Raw genomic sequence first — 18638 nt, 5'->3', positions numbered from 1 at the left:
TTTTTTTTTTTTTTTTTTTTATTCAACCATCTAGGTTCTCTTAAAGATTTAAAAATAAGAAGTTAAAGTGTCGGAAAATGCGGTATCATAATTCCGAGGCGAATTTTTACTCAAATTACAATAATTACTTCATTTAATAACTAAATGATATGTCCCATCGACGACGTTACTGTCCTTTTTGATCAAAAACCAAAATTTTGTTGAATAAAGTCATACTTGCCCATGTGGACTTTTAACTATCTATCATGTCAGAACTCGTACTCATTTTAGGTGCTTTTGAAAGGTTTTCGACTGATTGATCGGCATATAGTAGACATTATATTGAAAATTTTTTTTTCAAAAAAACGGTATAGGCAATGTAAAAAAATTATTATCATTTTCGGGTATTCAGCATCGAAACGTAAAATAAGGTCAGCGTAATTTGACACCCAGACAAAATACTTTTTCCGCTCAGACGGAGGACAAAGAATGTAGGAGGACGAAATTTTATGTATTTTTGATGAAGGTGAAAAAAATGACTCCGAAGAATCGCGGAAACATCCGTTTGTACTGTTTGGTGTTCTTGATAATCTACAGAGAAGCGGAAAATACTGTTGAAAGGTAAAAAAACAAAATAAAAAATACATCAGAATCGGTTCTCCTAGCGACCAACGAAAGTTAGCGCGAACTTTCTCAAGATTTTGCGTTTTTTTTTTAACAATAGAGAGGGTTACGTCATGCTACCTCTAACTATCTTACACTGGAAAAAAAACACATTGGATCTAGAGTCCAGACTCTTGAAAACATTGACAAGAAAAAATACTCTTGATTCAGTCGGATTTTTGCTTGAATCAAAACAAAATCCGCTAGAATTAGGAGGCTTGCTTTTTGATTTAAATTAGATTCTGATTGAATCAATAGTACTTTTTCTTGTCGATGTTTTTAAGAGTCTGGACTCTAGATCCAATGTGTTTTTTTTTTCCAGTGTACGTAACGCAGCGTAACGGCGACTCGCATCCCAGACCCACCTACCATGAGCGTACTTTATGAACGCTCTTCGAGAAAGGAGCCTACACTAATGCAAATATTCATTCGTGTTCTTGTGTTACTTTTGGTTAATATACATAGGAAGTGAAACATAAACCAGCACAAATTGTGTGTTGATTTTGGTACAATTTGCTGTGAATTTAGCGCAGAAAGCGATGGAAAGACAGGGAAAATGCATTTTTTTTTATTGCGACGTTGGTATTCACCCCTCGTTTTCAATTGAATTTCTTCCAGAAAATTAGTGAACATTTTCACTAGAAATTTTAAACTGAAGGCTTGGGTTATTCTGTGTTTTACTTCCCGTTTTAACCAAACCTTCGTGCCGGAATTTCTCTCGGTGTATTGCTCGGGGGCTGCAAGACGAACGAAGACGGGAAAATGCAGTTTTTCGATTGCGACGTTGGTATTCACCCCTCGTTTTCAATTGAATTTCTTCCAGAAAACTAGTGGGCATTTTCCCTTGAAATTTTCAAATGAGGCTTTGGTTAATTTGCGTTTACTTCCCGTTATAACCAAACTTTCGTGTTAGAATTTCTCTCGGTGTATCACTCGGGGGCTGCAAGACGGACGGGCTCCATCGCATCGGATCGGATCGACGCCGAGTCGGAGCTGGAGTCGGTGTGAACATAATTTGTAGGTGAATTTGGGAGCGGATCAGGAATGAAAGGGGTCGTATATGATTGATGAGTGAGCGCCGCGGCAGGTGAAAAGCTTTCAAAAGTTAATCAGAATTTGGAATGTTAAAAGCTCCGCCGATGAAAAGGAACATTGAGCATGGCGTAAGTGAGGCGTCTACAAAAGACGCTCCTGTGCTCGGAGCAGCGCAAAGGTCTGCCCCTGCCCCCTCCCTCTCAGTCAGATTCGGATCCCGTGCATATTTCCAGAAAAAAGCTAATAATGGCTCCTCTGGCCCGGGCCCTCCAACGCCGAGCAGCACAGTGGCTCGAATCGAGGAGAGGTCGGACAAAATTCGGAATTTTTAACCGCCTATAACTCCGTTTATACAAAACTTTGAGGATTTAAAAGTGATACCATTGGTTTCCTCGTGAATTTGTTTCCTACAATCGCCCCTTGAAATTCAAATCGTGACGAAATAAACATCAAAATTCGCAGTTTTAATTTAAAATTTCATGTCCGACTTTTTGCATTACTTCGATCCATGTGCGCCGAGCCGAGCCGCTTACCCTCATTCGTGAACATGGAAATATGAGAGGTGCAGCCAAGCGGCAAGGCAGGGCTTCTCTCGCCGTAATCACGGTGAAATCTACGCCACGTATATCCTTCGTGAACCCGCGAATCCGTTAAACTCGTTCACGGTTTATCAAAATTTTCCGTTCGCGTGTTGTTTTTGCGAACGAGTGAAACCCTGGGATGGACCACCGGACCAAGCACTGGAAAAAAAAACATATTGGATCTAGAGTCCAGACTCTAAAAAAACATCGACAGGAAAATATACTCTTAATTCAATCCGCAGATTTAAGCTTAAATCAAGAACCAAGCCTCTTAATTTGAGCGGATTTCCTTTTGCTTTAAGCTTAGATCTGATAGAATCAAGAGCATTTTCTCTTGTCAATGTTTTCAAGAGTCTGGACTCTAGACCCAATGTGTTTTTTTTTTCCAGTGAGTGCAAATTTAAGCATTCTGATACGTGCTTCCTAACCGTTTCTCTTAGAACACGATTTGTGCAACGAAAATTGCTGGAATCAACTCATAACTATGAGATTAACGTTTTTAGTTTACATTGCGTCCATACTATCTTTTAGGAGACTAATAGAAAAATGTACAACGTCATCGTTACGAGTATCGTAACTTCCGGGACGTGAGTGAGGTCTGCAACTGAAGAAAAGAAGTGCAGACATGCTTAGGGCAACTGAGGTGGTTTTTTGGCGGAGGTCTTCCGGTATCTCGAGAAGAGAGCATATCGACGGTGCAAGTCAGCCATCACATAACTCGTTTGCGGTGTCTGAAAATCTCCGCCTCTATGTTATTTTTTTAAAAGAGAACCTTGATCAATTGCTCTGTCTATTCCTTTAGTCGTTTATGGTGGTGGGAAATTCCCTGAACTTTCAGAGCAAAAAAAAATAGGTTTTTTTTGTTCCCTATAAAAACTAGTTTTGTGCTTCCAAGAGAGCAAACAAAACATCTGCACTAATCTGTTTGGCTAAAATTTATCCCCTCCCTTTTTTCAAGTTAACTTCTCTTTTACTTTTCATTTTACATTCATTTTGCAAGCTTTAAGCAAATATATTTTTGGTTCTTTGGTGGTTTGGTTTTTGGAAGAACTAAAGAAATAAAAAACTAAAAATGAGATAGGAAAATCCCACACCTTAGGGATGGAAATACTTGCCTCTAGAAGCAGACTGAAATAAGTTGGCTATTCCTCGAATCTTTATGAATCGCTGAAGTTGTGAAAAGCAGTGTACCATTTTATTCACTGGAATACATATGCCATGATTAATTCCACCTTATGTTATCGGTGTTGCAAGAGGGCCAGTCAGTGTATATGAATGCATCAATGATTGATGAGACCAAGGTGGAAGAAATGATAAACCTCAATCCTTGATGGATGAAATGATTCACAAATAATTATAGGTACGGTAGTGTTTACATAAAACCGGCATTATTTTCAAGGTGTAGAGGGAAAAGGAATTACATAGGTGGTGATTTACTTACAACTTAGTACTCATAATCTTTTTCATCTTTAATCTTTATGTCAAATGTCTTCAGAGCATTTTCATCGCAAAGTGGGAGAAGCGCTTGAATCTCCGCATAATCGTATTTTGAGTCAAAGTAACGTTTCTCATCAACAGCGGTTTTCAAGTCCTTGACCTCCGTTTTTATTTCCAACAAGAAGTTTTTTATTTCCTTCAAATCATTGGATTCGCTTTTATCCAGGAAACAGAAAGATTAAAGAGTAAAGTTTTGGTACGACTGGCCCTTTAAATGTAGTTTAAATGAAGAAAGTGCAAAAGATAGAAAATAAGCAAGTAAAAGGCAATCATCTCTAAAGAAAATATGAACAGGGAAGTATTCTATACAGGGTTTTTCAGGGTTAAAAAGAATACTTTTTTTATTTTTAAAATTGTTTCTGAAAATGCTTTTATTTGACGCTACAGACCAAAAAAAAAACAGTGGTCTCTTCGAATCAAACTGCGCACTATACATCGGTTTCGGCAGGCTCCTTAATCCAGCCATGTTTCTTCCCTGCCTTGTGCAGAATTGGCACTAACTTTCAAGAGCGTGCAAATCCACATAGGCCTGATAATTTTACTCTATAGTGGATTTAACTCAAAACCTCAAAGCTCCTGGTGTGCATTTTGCCAGAGCAGTGTGCTTTTTATAAATGATGCAATTGAGCAATTGTAAAAAGTATTTTGCTTTGTTTCAGGTACTGTGTTCTCTTTGAAGTTACGAAAGCAAAGAAAGCTTGCCGGAAAGAAGCTGAATTCTCGTCGTTAAGGGAAGGTAAAGACTTTTTCTTTTCTTGACTTATTCTTTTCAACGAACCTTATATTCAGCATAAAAAGCAAGATTATAGAAACCGCAATATATATATACGTACAAACCATATGCTAAAATAATTACATCAAAAGAGCTTTTCGAAAGGCTTTCTGTCCTAATGAACAAATACAATAAATTTGGGTAAACAATGCGAAATCACACATCATAATGCGTGGAGGGTCATTCCACGCCTAGGTAGTCCGGGGGGTATTTTTTTTTCTCCCTCCAAATGACCCAACGATATTTATTTTTGGACTCCTTAATACTCCTAGTTTTTGGAAATATATGGGGTTTACTTCCGTTTTGTTTTTTTTCTCGCAATTTTTACGTGTTTTGTAACCCCGTTGCTTAGCTTCATGCTACTGTAAAAAGAGTGACAGTTTGGTAGCAATGTTTTCTGGTGTTCCCGCCAAAACCAAGTTTCAGGGTATGTTTGTAGTTGTCAAGAAACTGATTCAATGTGCTCCTGCAAAGTTTCAATTTTTAAAAGTAATTACTGTATATTATACGTAACTTTTAAAACTTAGTGTACTGACTGTCACACCCGTTACGCAAAACATGGGTTTTTTAATGTAACTATTTTAATTCATGTCATTTTGAGATGCCAATTTTTTCCGTACGTCTTCAAGTCAAGTACAGCTTTGGAGTATTTTTTCCGAATTTTTATCTGAACAATTGATGGGCAAAAATGCGTAACGGGTGTGACACGTTACGGGTGTGACCAATGAGAAGAGGCTTCAATTATGCAGATGTTGCCTCACTTCTCACCATTTTTTCTACGGTTATCACAAGAAATACACTCATATGCATAATTAGAGGTTATGTATACATCTAATAAGAGAGAGATAGCCAACTTTTTTTGCCATATTTCAGTATTTAAAGTGAATACACCTTATCTCAAAAGGACTTCAAATAGAACTCGTTGAACTCTCTCCGATTTGATTGAAATATTTTCACTTTACTATAGGCCCAGACCTACCGTGCCATGGTTTTCTTTTGGTTAATTAGGGCCATGCGAGGTCTGGGACCGCGGGGACGAAAGGGGAATCCTGGGTTACCCGAAGAAAAGCCCTGGGACGGTAAGTCTGGGCCACCCTGTAGAAAAATGTAGTTTTGGCATGTTCTACATTAAAATGCGTCATATTGCAGATTGATTTACTGCTTAGGATTGCCTACAATAAGAGTATGAGAAGAAAAGTAACTTTTTTAACTTTTAAACTCTCTCAAAAATGATGGATCTCAGAGAGACAATCTGTCACACCGTTACGTCACACCCGTGACGCAAACGGTAGGTCTGGGCCACCTTGTAGAAAAATGTAGTTTTGGCATGTTCTACATTAAAATGCGTCATATTACAGATTGATTTACTGCTTAGGATTGCCTACAATAAGATTATGAGAAGAAAAGTAAGTTTTTTAACTTTTAAACTCTATCAGAAATGATGGACCTCAGAGAGACAATCTGTCACACCCGTTACGTCACACCCGTTACGCAAACTTTCCCATTTTTTCAAGGAAAGAAAAACAGATAATCGAAAACGGATCATCGGCAGTTGAAGCAAAAACCCTTGGCTTCATCATATAATTTAATCAGATTTTTACATTCATAAAATTCGCTGAGTTTCCACTTTACACTCATTGAGGAAAAACTCACTTCCAAAATCGGTCACACCCGTTACGCATGCCTTTTAATTTTTTCTGAGGAATGGAACAAAGTAAAAACAATTTCTGATAAACTGAAATGATCTATAAAAAAAGTTCTTTCTGCTGCTGCAGATCATTTTTTAATTAAACCCGAAGAAAGAGTTCAAATTCTTGTTTAAAGTTAAATTGTTGTCACACCCGTTACAATGGAATGACCCTGGAACATCTCGGATTGATGTCAATCTCTGTCAACAAGGAAGCGAACAATAACACCTTAAATAGAGTTTAACCAGAAATCAAAACGTGGACCCTCTATCAATGATTTTATTGTCAAAGTTTACGGACTCTGCACATTTTTCTGAATTTTCCATTTAAAGTAGATGGAGTAATTTTGTGCTTCGACGGATTATCTTAAGTATTACGTGTACAAGATTCAATGGTCAGACACAAGTCTGGAACAAGTAACTGACTTGCATAGGGGAGGCAATTCAGCTGTACCGCAAGCCAGCTTCCGTGCGGAGCAATTTCACCACAAGCTGCTGGAGTTCATACACAGCTAAACTCCTGGTTCATACACAACCAAACTTTTGGTTTTGGTCCGTCGGTTTGATCGAGCTTCCGGTTCACATAACCAGACTTTCTATTCATGCACATATAGTCGAACTCTTAATGCATGCGCAACAGAACTCTCGAACGGAGCCGAAGTGAGGAAAAATTTCGCCTCCATGAACTGGAAGCTCAATTCGACAGACGAAATGAACCGCGTTAAGCAAAAAGAAACCAAGCCGTATCAGCTATTGCCAAATTTAATCGGGTAATTTAATTTTTCACATGAAAACGATTGTGCCGAGTTTTGTGCAAATTTCAGTGAATTTTGTACTTAATACGTAGTGATTTCCTTAAAATTTTCGAAGAAATCCAAAACCAACATTCTCTCGTAAAAAATCAAAGTGTTCAGTTAAAGTTGGCAATAGCTTAAGTAACTTGGTTCCATTCTGCTGAACGTGGTCCAGATAGCGCGGGACTAGCGATAACTGCGCAGACGGTTTCTGCGATCAAACCTTATGCTTTTCCTGTGAATGAAATGTGGCAACAGGTGCCGAAACGAGCTTGGCAGCGCAGTTTATCCGTCGAATTAATAGCAACCTTTGAATCAAGTCGCGAAACATACACCCTCCCCCTTCGTCCCTTACCTGGCTCCTTAAATTTAATTTCATCTCATAAAAGCCTCGTCTCTCGATATTTCCCGCTGCGTCATTGTCGGTTCGATCCTATCCTCGACTTTCTCCTCCATATCCAAGGGTTCAACGGGCTGATTGTTGAAATTGGTAGATGTTATGGACGAAGGAGCCAAATAGATACGGAGGGGTCCTATTGGTAGAAACTGGTAGTTACAATAGACGAAGGAGGTATGTAATAGACAAACTAACGGTAACCCACAAAGGGACCCTATATGGTTAGTCCATCATTTTCTCCATTAGTCTTCAGGAACCACCCATTTCAACCATTAGAATCACTCCATACTCCTCATGTCTTCTTTGTCTATCCATTTCAACAATTAGCCCGCAGGTTGAAAATAATCGTATGAACCACAAAAACTAGTTATAGATAATAAAACCTCAGCACCTATTGGATATTGACAGTTGTTATCAACTCATCTTCTTCTATTAATTAACCGACCTTAATCAAACGATTTAGTCTCCAATTTTCAATGAAGCCATCTGAAAAGAAAGACGGAGAGAGGGGTAGAAGAGGAAGGAGAAACCTCGGATTGGACTCAGAAGCCGTGGCTGGGACAAATCTATAGCCTTTCCCAGTACCCTGGCTGTGGTCGAAACTTTTGATTTTATGAATTTATAATTTTCTCCAGGGATACAGTTCCCATTTAACCTATTGTTTTGGTCGTCAAGATTCGCGTCGAGCAATTTGCATCTTACTTGGATTTGTTCGACACACAAAAAATAAGTAATACAGCGGTCTAATGACGAGGCCTAGAAAGTTAAAATATTCACTGGTCGCCGGAAGTCATGTGTAGTAAGTATTTCTATTTTAGTCTATCTTTGCCAGAATGTAAGATAGCCGTGAAGTCATTGTGAGAGCAATGTCAAGTTTTTATGACTGAATCCCACCGCAAGGCTGTTGGTCAAATTTGCGGTACTGTTAATGTGTATATCTACAGATTTTTGTTTTCTTTTTTTTTTTGTCATGCACGTGAGTTATACTTGTCAAATTGCGAAGCTATAGCCTTATGTAACTGAAGCGTAATAAGAGGTAAAGAGGAAGAGAAGTGCAAGGGTGACCTCTCTGCTGTGAACAAGTGTCCGAAGCACATGATAATAATGTCACGATAAAATTTGGTAAAAGTAAGGGAAGAAATGTTCCTTATCAGCCTTTCATCAAATCAATATACTTCATTTGATCTTCCTTCCACCACAATTCATAGGCTAGTGAGGAAACATTTTCAGTTATTCTTCATGCGATGCGAGTTACCCTAAAGGCTGAGAATTTTTTTGAAAATCATACAGTTTTTGTGAAGCAGAGCAGAGGAAACATGGAAATAACTATAACAGTTGTAACGGTTACAATATCGCGTTTTGATGGACTAAGCGTTAAGATCAGCAAAAATTTATAAGGTCTGTTTAAACTCCAAATTATCACGTCCAGTTTTAACGGAGATATCGTCCATCGTAAAACACCGTGTCTGACATTAATCAACGTGTAGTGATCTCTTTCACCTTGATGCACGACTAACGTCTTGCAGCATGTTTTTCCGTCATTCAGGAACCTAGAAACTTCATGTTTGAGCCAATCATATTATTTGTTGCCAATCTACGAGCTTACATCATCAAAACACAATATTTTGACCACACAGGAAAAAAAAGTTCGCTTGGATCTAGAGTCCAGACTCTTAAAAGCATTCACAAGAAAAAACACTCTTGATTCAATCGGATTTTTGCTTAAATCGAGAACCAAGCCTCTTAATCCAAGCGGAATTCCTCTTGATTCAAGCAAAAATCCGATTGAATCAAGAATATTTTTTCTTGTCATTGCTTTCATGAGTCTGGATTCTATATCCTAGCTACTTTTTTTTCCAGTGCAGCGCAACTAACCCTCTATAAATCAATCTAGGACAATTTGTATTATTCGTCTCCACGTCGATAAAGAAAATCACTTGGCCCATTTGACAACGTTGTTATTCTCAGATTTAATCGTCTCTTTTTCTTGATTGCACCACCTTCATCCCCATTCTCGAGCTTACAATGGGCCTACCCCTGCGGCCCTGCCCCTCGAGCTTACCCGCTCTCTGAGATGATGGCTTTAAACTTTGACGCATCAGAAAGCTTTGCCGGTTGATAAGTTTCGTAAACGGACTGATTGGATGAGTGCCCTCTTTAAGTTTCTCTTACAATTAGTTTGCAGTCTGTTTATCCGCCTTGCGCGGATATTTAAAATTATTTTTTCAAAATGTTACCGCCCACGGCCAAAGGAGTCTCAATTATCAGAGACGAATTACTCGGAAGAGCGATTTTTATCAAGCTAGGTCGAAAAATCTGTGCTTGAATTTTCTATGAGAGGGCTCTCTGGTATATTCAAAAGAATCGGGTGGCCGTACTAGACTTCATCTCGGTGCCAATTTGGGCTTTTAACTGTATTTTAAACCTACAATTTTGAGACCCAAACGCGTGAATAATGGAACTTGCAAACGTTTTTGCCAAAAATCAAGCGCTTTTAAAGCCTCGAAACTCAAAATCGTCATAATTACAGTTTTTTTATAATTCTGGGTTATTTATACCACATTTTTTACGAAACACTCCCATGGACAAGAATGTGAACTATATGATTTATAGTTCTTAATGGATGATGGAGTGAAAAATGGATGTATACGGATTCTTCCATCGGTTAAATTGGATCTTCGGTGCTTTTGAGAATGACTGGAGGCAATGAATGAATCGAAAGAATCATATTCTCAAAACATTCTCACTGAAGTTAACACTCTTTAATTCGTAATTAGGTATTAATGTACAAGCACATAATGTGATCATTACATATTTTGAAGTAAATGATAACAATACTATATTGGAAGAAACATTAATTCAGCTCAGCCTGTGATTTTTTGAATTTTATTCCAATATCGATTTTAGCATATCAAACACAATATTTGACGAGCGCGGTTAAAATTAAGACCAACTTGAATTGATTCCGAGTAGATATGACCGCGACAAACCCGAGATGGTGGAGACTTTAAGACTATACTTCAAATCGAATTCGACCTAGTTCTTGTCTCGGAGATAGGGCGAATCAAATACTTCTTTTCAAGTTTTTTAATTTCAAGAAAACTCTTTATCAAATTTATTAACATGTTGATATTACTAACAATGCATCGAGAAAGCGGTGAAATGTTACGAACTAAAGTCTGTAGGAATATCTTAAATATCTAGACTGCATGTCACTCTAAAAATCCAAAGTCAGAGGGTGGAAAGGAGTTGTATGAGTGACAGCTCAAAATTGAATCAACCCCCACGACGAACCTCAAAATCAAAGCGTAAAGGCCCCTATAAAAGGGATGAAAGGCGTCGTAAATTTATTCACGTGATAACGAGATGACTCTTTCACTCGATGCACGCATATAACACCTAATGCACACGTGTATATTCTCTCAGAGGCCTTGCAGGAACACGTTTTTGTCCTTGCCCAGTTTATTTTCTCATATGTAAATTGTATTTTAGGAATCATCAGCGTATCCCTCTTCCTCATTGTTTTGCTCCAGTGAGGGAACACTAAGAACATCGACCTCGTTACAGGATTATCGGATTGTATGTTAATGTTCTGCTCCCTAGAGGCACGAAAGTCCTGAAATTTTCATGACTTTCCTGATTCAGTACTACAGTGAAACGTGAGAATGCAATGATTGGAATGCGATACGATAATTGCAATAGTCGTCAAAGTGTAAATGAGTGTCACTCAAAATGCCTTACAGTCTAACAAGTTTTCAATGATAAATCGGTCACTAAAACTGGAACATAAAAGATTCGAGTTTGGTGAAGAGCGTATCGGCTATGATGCTTTTTGAAATCCATCCTCCTTCTCCTTTGCGCCACTAAAATTTTGTGCTTCAGACTTGTTAGGCTCCAAATTTAAGTTGTTTTTTCTTGAAACTACATTTTTTGAACTGCAAATCTCAAAACATCACGACTCTGATTTTGTTCGATGCTATTAGGGCGTTTTCAGACAATATTTTTGCTTAACTCTTCATCATGCCGTGGCATCGACAATTGAAGTCAAGATTTTTGGAAATATGATCTATTCTCACGATACAATTTTCATGGGTCGATTCGGCTTGATACGAAAACGGAAAATGCCAAGCCATGTAGGAGAACAGAGGCTCCAGTAAAATGAGTGCACCTTAGCGCTTCTGCGTGATACAACTATTTTAACTCTCCGGATGTGCGTGAAGTATCAGATTCGTTTGAAGGCTTTTTTGCGGTCCGGCGTCATGCAATCGTGCCTCTGTGAAGCCCAGTCCGCTTTCGTTTGTGGGTTACTGCACTGCAGGTTCACGAAACGGTGGTGCGATTCATTCACACTTCGTTTTTCTCTCTTGTGATTGTGTGGGGGTATAGGGTTAAAAAGAGGAGGGGGGAGGGGTCGAGCTCCTAACTCGAACTCTCATCTCCAGTATGCAAGGTTAGAGTGGTCAAATCAACACAAACATTAAGCGCGAGCTCTCGTCAATGCTTAAAGTTTTTACCCGTAATACCTTCTCTCTCTCGATGCTCGCGCTCCTCTCTTTCTTTCCTCGTTCTCCTCTCTCTCTCTCTCTCTCGCTGTTACTTAGCGGTGTCTCCATCTCTCTCCGGCGCTCACTGTCGCTGCTTGATCGATGAGCCTCGTTACCCCCCGATCCCCCGCCCCCCGGGGCGCCCCCTTCAATTTTAATTCCGCTCAATCGACACCCGGAATCTGCCGCACAAATGATCCCGGGTTTTTCTTTAAACATAATCAGGAAACTACCTCCACGTACTCCTGCACCGAATTCAATTTTCGCTCCGTCTCGGCGAGGTTCACAACAAATTTTCCTTGAATGACTTTCGGCTCATACATCACTTCCACCCGCTTTTTCACTCGACTCATCAACCCCCCGTTCGTCCGTCTCTCTCTCGTCCACGGTGCGCTCGTTCGTCCCTCTCGCTCGGGTATCGGGAAGCGGGAACGAATGGTCGTGGAAAGCTAACCAGAATCCTAATTTGAGCTTCTTTTGTTTCTCGAGCACACAACCTACTTTGTTTTACGCGCAGTCGAGTCGCTAACCGTGGCTCGTTCCTGTTTATCATCCCTCTCGCTCGCCTCCATTGAAATTGGAGCCGTTAAATGTTTCCTCGACTCGGGAGCCCGGCTGGCAGCACCCTAAAGTGACAAAACGGATCAGTTTCGCGTGTCGCCGGGTGGCGTTCCGATTATTGAATTCTTCCGTTTTAACGGAACGTGATGATATTCGTGGAAATTTCGAAGTGTTACGTGCAGCATTGACAGATGGATTGCATTCTGCAAAATGGAACCAAGAGCATTCCAATATTTCTAGGATTGTGCACTTGTATTCTTTGCAATGAAATTACTGAAACCTTGCAAAAATGGTAAAACGGCATCAGCTACTGATCAAGAATGGGCAGAACTAGGAAGTTCTTATGCGGGGAAACTGTAGGAGAGTAGATTCAAAAGTGAGAAAATGTACCGCCTTGTCGTGACGTTATCGGGCGGCATTTCTCATCTAAACGATGCATTTTAGCAGATTAGGTCAATTGGTCATAATTATCTCCTCCAATGACTGTTCAATTTGAAATCCAAGATAGTCTGATGCTCACAATCAGTTAAGTTAGGAGTTTCCACTTGAAAATGATATTCATCAAATTTTGAACACCTTTAAATTCTCCATATAGGTAAACGGCATCAGCTACTGATCAAGAGGGCATTTGAAACATCCATGGGCAGAACTAGGAAGTTCTTATGCGGGGGGACAAAACGTGCGTGAGATTAACGAGTGTGAACAACGAGCAACTAATTGTAAGGCATACTGATGAGTGCTGAACGACATCATTCACTCGATTTTACAGAATATGTGAGTGGTAACTTGAACTTGCGTGTTGATTGTTTTTGGTCAACGGGGCGTCGATGTCCGTGTTATCAGTTGTTTCGTTTGTTTTCCTGGGATCTCGGCCACCAACATGGAGTCTAAGAAGAGCCAGCTGCACCTAGGGCGCCACGACTCCGGCACGCTTGAAACTTTTCAAATGCATAATTCTGACCATCCTAGTAACAAATTGGGCAATACCAGACCTCAAAAGTAGTGCATCTGGCCGCTGCGCCCCCCAAAAGACGGGAAAAGCGTGTCTGAAATCGCACGGAAGAGCCACTTTTCGGCTCCTGAAAAAAGCTTTAGCATTGTTCCTTAACCTTTATACTGTACAAACGTATAGTATGGGTACATGTAACTTAGTTCTAGCCCGGCAGACGAATTCGAGTTCATGGTATACAAATATTTGTAACGACCTTGTGAAATTTTATTAAATATTACATGGAAATTTCCAATCTTTCATATATTTTACATTTCACTTGCGCCACCCTGCCTGTGAGTGCAAAATGAGCCCACTTTGCAGGGGTTTTTTTTTCCTTTTTTTCATGAAGTATTTTATACGAAATTTCAAGATTTTGGTTTCCATGAAGAATTGCAAGCCTACTCTTAGATGAAGCAATACATTTGTGTGTATAAACTCTCGATTGAAGTATTGGTGTTGATGTGTGTTTCAGGCGAGCGAGTGTGCGTGCGGTGCGAGAGCCAGGCGATGCGGCCGGCGCTGGGCTACCGGTGTCCGGGCCACGGGACGATGGACCGGACGACGCGCTGGGCGGCCCTGGCGGCGCCTCACTGCCACGGCAAGTGGGTCCGCCTCGACATGGGACTCAACGCCCTCGAGTACGACGACACCTCCTGCTCCGCCTGCGAGAAGGGACCCAAGTTCATCTTCGTCTAGTCCCCGCACACGCCCACCCGACTCTACCGTGTAAAAAGATACCTGATCTAGACTAAGTAGATGCCCAATGGCCAAGGGTCAATCGATTTTTCTAATGGATTTCAAAGGAGGAAATCTAATATTGCCAACATTCAAGAATCACCACTATTTCTTGATGAATGTTAGAAGTGCTCCCATTCCATCCCGTCGAAAGTTCCGGGATCAGGAACTTTTTTGTTCCAATCTTTCCCGCTCCATGACCGTCAAAAGTTCCGGGACTCCTATTTGATTTGTTCGAAAGTTCCAGAAAATGCTTCAGATCCGGAACATTTCGGGAATTTTGAAAGTTCTGGGAAAAATTCAGGAAAATTTCAAAGGTTACGAAATTCGAACTAGTTCCGGGAAATGAGAGCACTGAATAATAGTGACTCCCGCTTTGTTTCCGGCCACTGTCGAGGAAAGGAAAAATGTCCAGGCAATGCACTAATTGTCAGAGAATCCACGTTAAACCCTGATTGTGTCCTTTTCCGCTATGAGATCATATTTTTCTTCAATTGAAGCAAAGAACAAAATCGGATCAAAATCTCAGAACAAAATCTATATTTTTATTCCAAACAACGAGAAAAACCTAGTTTTCCCGAAGAGAATCCGGAGGGCCTTGAAAGAAATCTCCATGCAAGCGTTCACCCGGGAAATCAAGAAAAATTAAAAAAATATATCCGGGAATTGAGAAATTATAAGTTCTAGACAACATTTCAGTGAGCCGGCTCGGCAGCTGCTGCGCTGTTTGATGGCCTCCTTGAACACAGCACTATCACTTTTCCACAAGCATCCCCAAATATCGGTAAAACTTCAGGAGCTCCATTTAAATCCCACCAAATAATAGTACAAGCTCTAATGACTCCCCAAATTTCATTTTTTACCTTAGCTAACGATATTCAGAATTTTTCAGTCGATCCCTAGATAAACAACCTGTCTTCCATTTGTATTCCTTTTTTTAAATCTCATCGTAATATCACAGAAAGCAGGGCTGCAGCCTGATTGTTGAAATTTTGTGTTTGTTGGGTGGACATGGACGACTTAGGTTAAATGGCGAAGCGTGATCGGTCGGCTATGTCTTATCGCTGCTTTGTCGTGCTTTATCGATCGGAATGGACGACAAACTAAAGGTACCTCTTGAGTTTTCGACAGTATGTCGTCCATTCTAACCAATAAAGCAGCGATAAGACATAGCCGACCAATCACGCTTCGCCATTTAACCTATGGTATTCATGTCCATTCGACAAACACAAAATTTCAACAATAAGGCTGTAGGACATTTCGGGAGTTTAAGCTTTGCAGTGGTCATGGAAAGGCTTTCATGTTGGGTCATTCTTTGGTGAGATTTCGATCGAGCCCCTCCGGTTTCAATAAATCAGAAATGTTTCAGTACTGTATGAAGAGCGGTCAGCAAACGGCGCATACAATGGTCGTTACGTAAATCCGTGGTGACACAGTGTCTAGAATGCTAGATGTTTCCTCAACCCGTAATGTTTGCCTGATTTCCAGAGTGAATCCCTCGGTGAAAACTTGCGTCGGTAAATAGTTATCGAGTTACCAGCATTCCTGTTTTGTCATCGTGATGCGGATTCTAATTTATTAAAACCATTCCGACTGTTTTTGTCTCACAGCGAGGACGAAACTTATCGACTGCGTTCCCGTCTCCAGTGGTGTAAAAACAGGAAAAAATGCCCGCTCCAGCCTCAGCCCGATAAATAAAGCTCGAAAAATCAATTAAAAGTATAAAAGCTTATACACGACGACAGGTACACGCTCGCGCTCACGCGGGTGAACCTTGCGTCAATATTTGCTTTGTCGCTGTTAATTTGCCGTTTTTTCTCGACATCGGTGCACTGTAAAAATCATAGAGGCAAATTAACAATACGGAACACGCACTGAAACAAATCCTATCTCAATATAAACCCCAGTACACTCGGCACGGAGCATGTAAAATAAACCGCCGCTCCCTGTGAAAACCAACTTGATAAAAGTTTAACTCTTTCCGTGCCATTGGACCGCATTTTATTGGCCATCGTTTCAAATAACTCGTTTTTTAGCACACGGATTCCGCGGAAAACTATATTGCGTAGGGCTTTAAGTTAATTTGTCAAAGCAGGGTCATACTGACGCCTGGAGACTGCTGTTCTATCTTCGCTTGAAAATTTTAGAGTCATTTGACCAGCGAGCCCTGTTTTCAGAAGTCCGTCGCCCCGAAGAGACATTCTCCAAGATAGTGGCCAGATCACTTTATCGGACTGGAAAAAAATACACATTGGAACTATGTCCAGACTCTTAAAAACATCGACAAGAAAAAATACTCTTGATTCAATCAGATCTAAGCTTAAATCAAGAACCAAGCCTCTTAATTTGAGCGGATTTCCTTTTGATTTAAGCTTAAATCTGATCGAATCAAGAGTCCTTTTTCTTGTCAATGTTTCAAGAGTCTGGACTCTAGATCCAATGTGTTTTTTTTTTCCAGTGTGGAGATTCCGTGACAGTTGTTCTAAAAATTGTCCCCGACTTATTTGACGTTTGCATCCATACTTATTTTATATTTGAGGTAAGAGTATTCAATTGGTTTTCACAGAGCTTAATGAAATTCTCTTGTGAGAAAGTTAAGTGAGGCAGGAGTCCCTCCTCATAACAGGCCACAATCTAAGCATTGAAGTTGAATCCTTAAAGAATCTTAAAATTCAAGAACAGCTCTTTGTAATTGTGCTTAGAACGTAATTGCCCAAATGAAAGTACCCCGCCATGAAATATTTAGTCTTGCTAAGTACTCGTGTGTAAATATACATTCATCCTAATATGCACAAAGGACTTGAATATTTCTTAATTTTATTAGGGCCCTAATTTTGGAATGAACACTTTTATGTAATAAGTTGATTTTAGTTTTTGTACTATACTGTTCAATGATACTTGTTTAGTTGTGTTCAATGTCTATATTTTACGAATACTCTCATACGTTGTGATAGAGAAGCTCTCTGTGTCACACTCTTGGTACGATCACTGATATGTTTACCCGTTAGATGTAGCGCGAATCAATAGCTTTTTTCTTCAAAAAGTCGTAAATGTGGAAATAAAAGATTTCATGGTTGATTTAAATGCTAGAACTGTTCCTGCAAAGAACTTTTCAGTGAAGTTTAAACTCGGAACCCTTTAATAAACACCTCAATCAATGAGGAATTAAATACCTGTTTTGACGGCGTCCTTTTTGTTTCCCTTTGCGTACCGTACGCAAAAATATTTTTCATACACCTTTTCTGTTACATTAATATTAGTCTTATTTTATTTTGTGACTTCATATTTTATATCACTCAACGAAGGTAATTTTTACGATTCTAAAGTGAGTTTTTTGTCATCTAGAGTATAAATTGTTGTAATGTCATAATCACGCCCACGGTATTGTTACAACAGCCACATATCTAAGCTGCTCTTGAAAATCACAAGAGGGAATCTTTTAAATGCACCAAAAATGCAGTTTTTTGGGAGAAATATGAAGAAGGTGATTCAATATGTATATGTGCTACGCATACATACTGTGCTATAAGCATTCACGTTCCCAAAAATCAGTATGTCAGGTGCCCTACTGCTACGATGAATATTGGCCCATGTTTAGACTGCATAGTGTATGCCCTAAATACTTGGATATCCTGTAGATCAAATAATTCCACGATTCTAATGAAGCCCTCTTCAAATTCGTCTTTTTCCCGTGTATGCGTCGCAATGCCTATTCTACTTCTTTCGCCTCTTGACATGTGACCGAAGAGCATAAATCAATTTTCACGCAGGTTCTGAAAACTTGGAATCATACTGACGTCAGGGCTTACATTAAAGTGTAGTCACAGCCGTATAGTAACGGAATAACGACATTTTTAAGGCTAAATCTTTAGGATTCTAAAAACTGCGTAATCCGTTTCATCTTGATTATTGTTTTTGCCTCAAGATCCCATTCTGCGCAGATCATTAAGAAAAAGGTACGAATAAGAATAGTATATGTAATATTGAAAAGAAAGCATTCGTGCATTTTTTGACATTTCCGTTCTTTAATCATAAGGGATAATTAATTTTTAGTGTGACATATTGTATTTTATAATTAAGAAAAGACATCAAATAAATTTCTTTTTATTTTTAACTCGTATTTCACTTATTATCACCATTGTACCAGGAGCGAACAAAACGTTTTGTTATAAAGTTATCAAAATGCTATTTTAATTTAACACTCATTGATCTGTCAGCCATAGTCATTCATAGTCGTTCCTTGAACTTAAAGGCCTAACAAGTTAATTTGATTTTACTTTTAATTTTTTTTTCGTCGGCCAAGAATACCTTCAAGTTTAAGAAGCCTTTGAGAATACTTATGTGGCTTCTAATCGCTCATACATTCTCAAAAATGATCTATAGTTGTATCGGCCCGTGTTTG

At 39.5% G+C, this 18638-nt stretch overlaps 1 protein-coding gene across 1 annotated transcript in view; it reads left to right on the top strand.

Moving 5' to 3' along the window:
- The window catches only part of LOC109037107 (somatomedin-B and thrombospondin type-1 domain-containing protein), a 97085-nt gene extending 78735 nt beyond the window's left edge, over positions 1-18350 (top strand). The window contains exons 4-5 of the mRNA XM_019051607.2: positions 4415-4491; positions 13974-18350. Coding sequence (XP_018907152.2) covers positions 4415-4491; positions 13974-14197 — 301 coding nt within the window. The 3' untranslated portion in view covers positions 14198-18350. The remainder of the gene's footprint in view (positions 1-4414; positions 4492-13973) is intronic.
- The last annotated feature ends 288 nt before the right edge of the window (positions 18351-18638 follow it).

The sequence above is a fragment of the Bemisia tabaci genome, chromosome 4, assembly GCF_918797505.1.
Source record: "Bemisia tabaci chromosome 4, PGI_BMITA_v3".
Classification (NCBI taxonomy): Eukaryota; Metazoa; Arthropoda; class Insecta; order Hemiptera; family Aleyrodidae; genus Bemisia; species Bemisia tabaci.
Note: the sequence above shows the minus strand (reverse complement) of the source record. Positions and strands in the feature narration are given on the sequence as shown.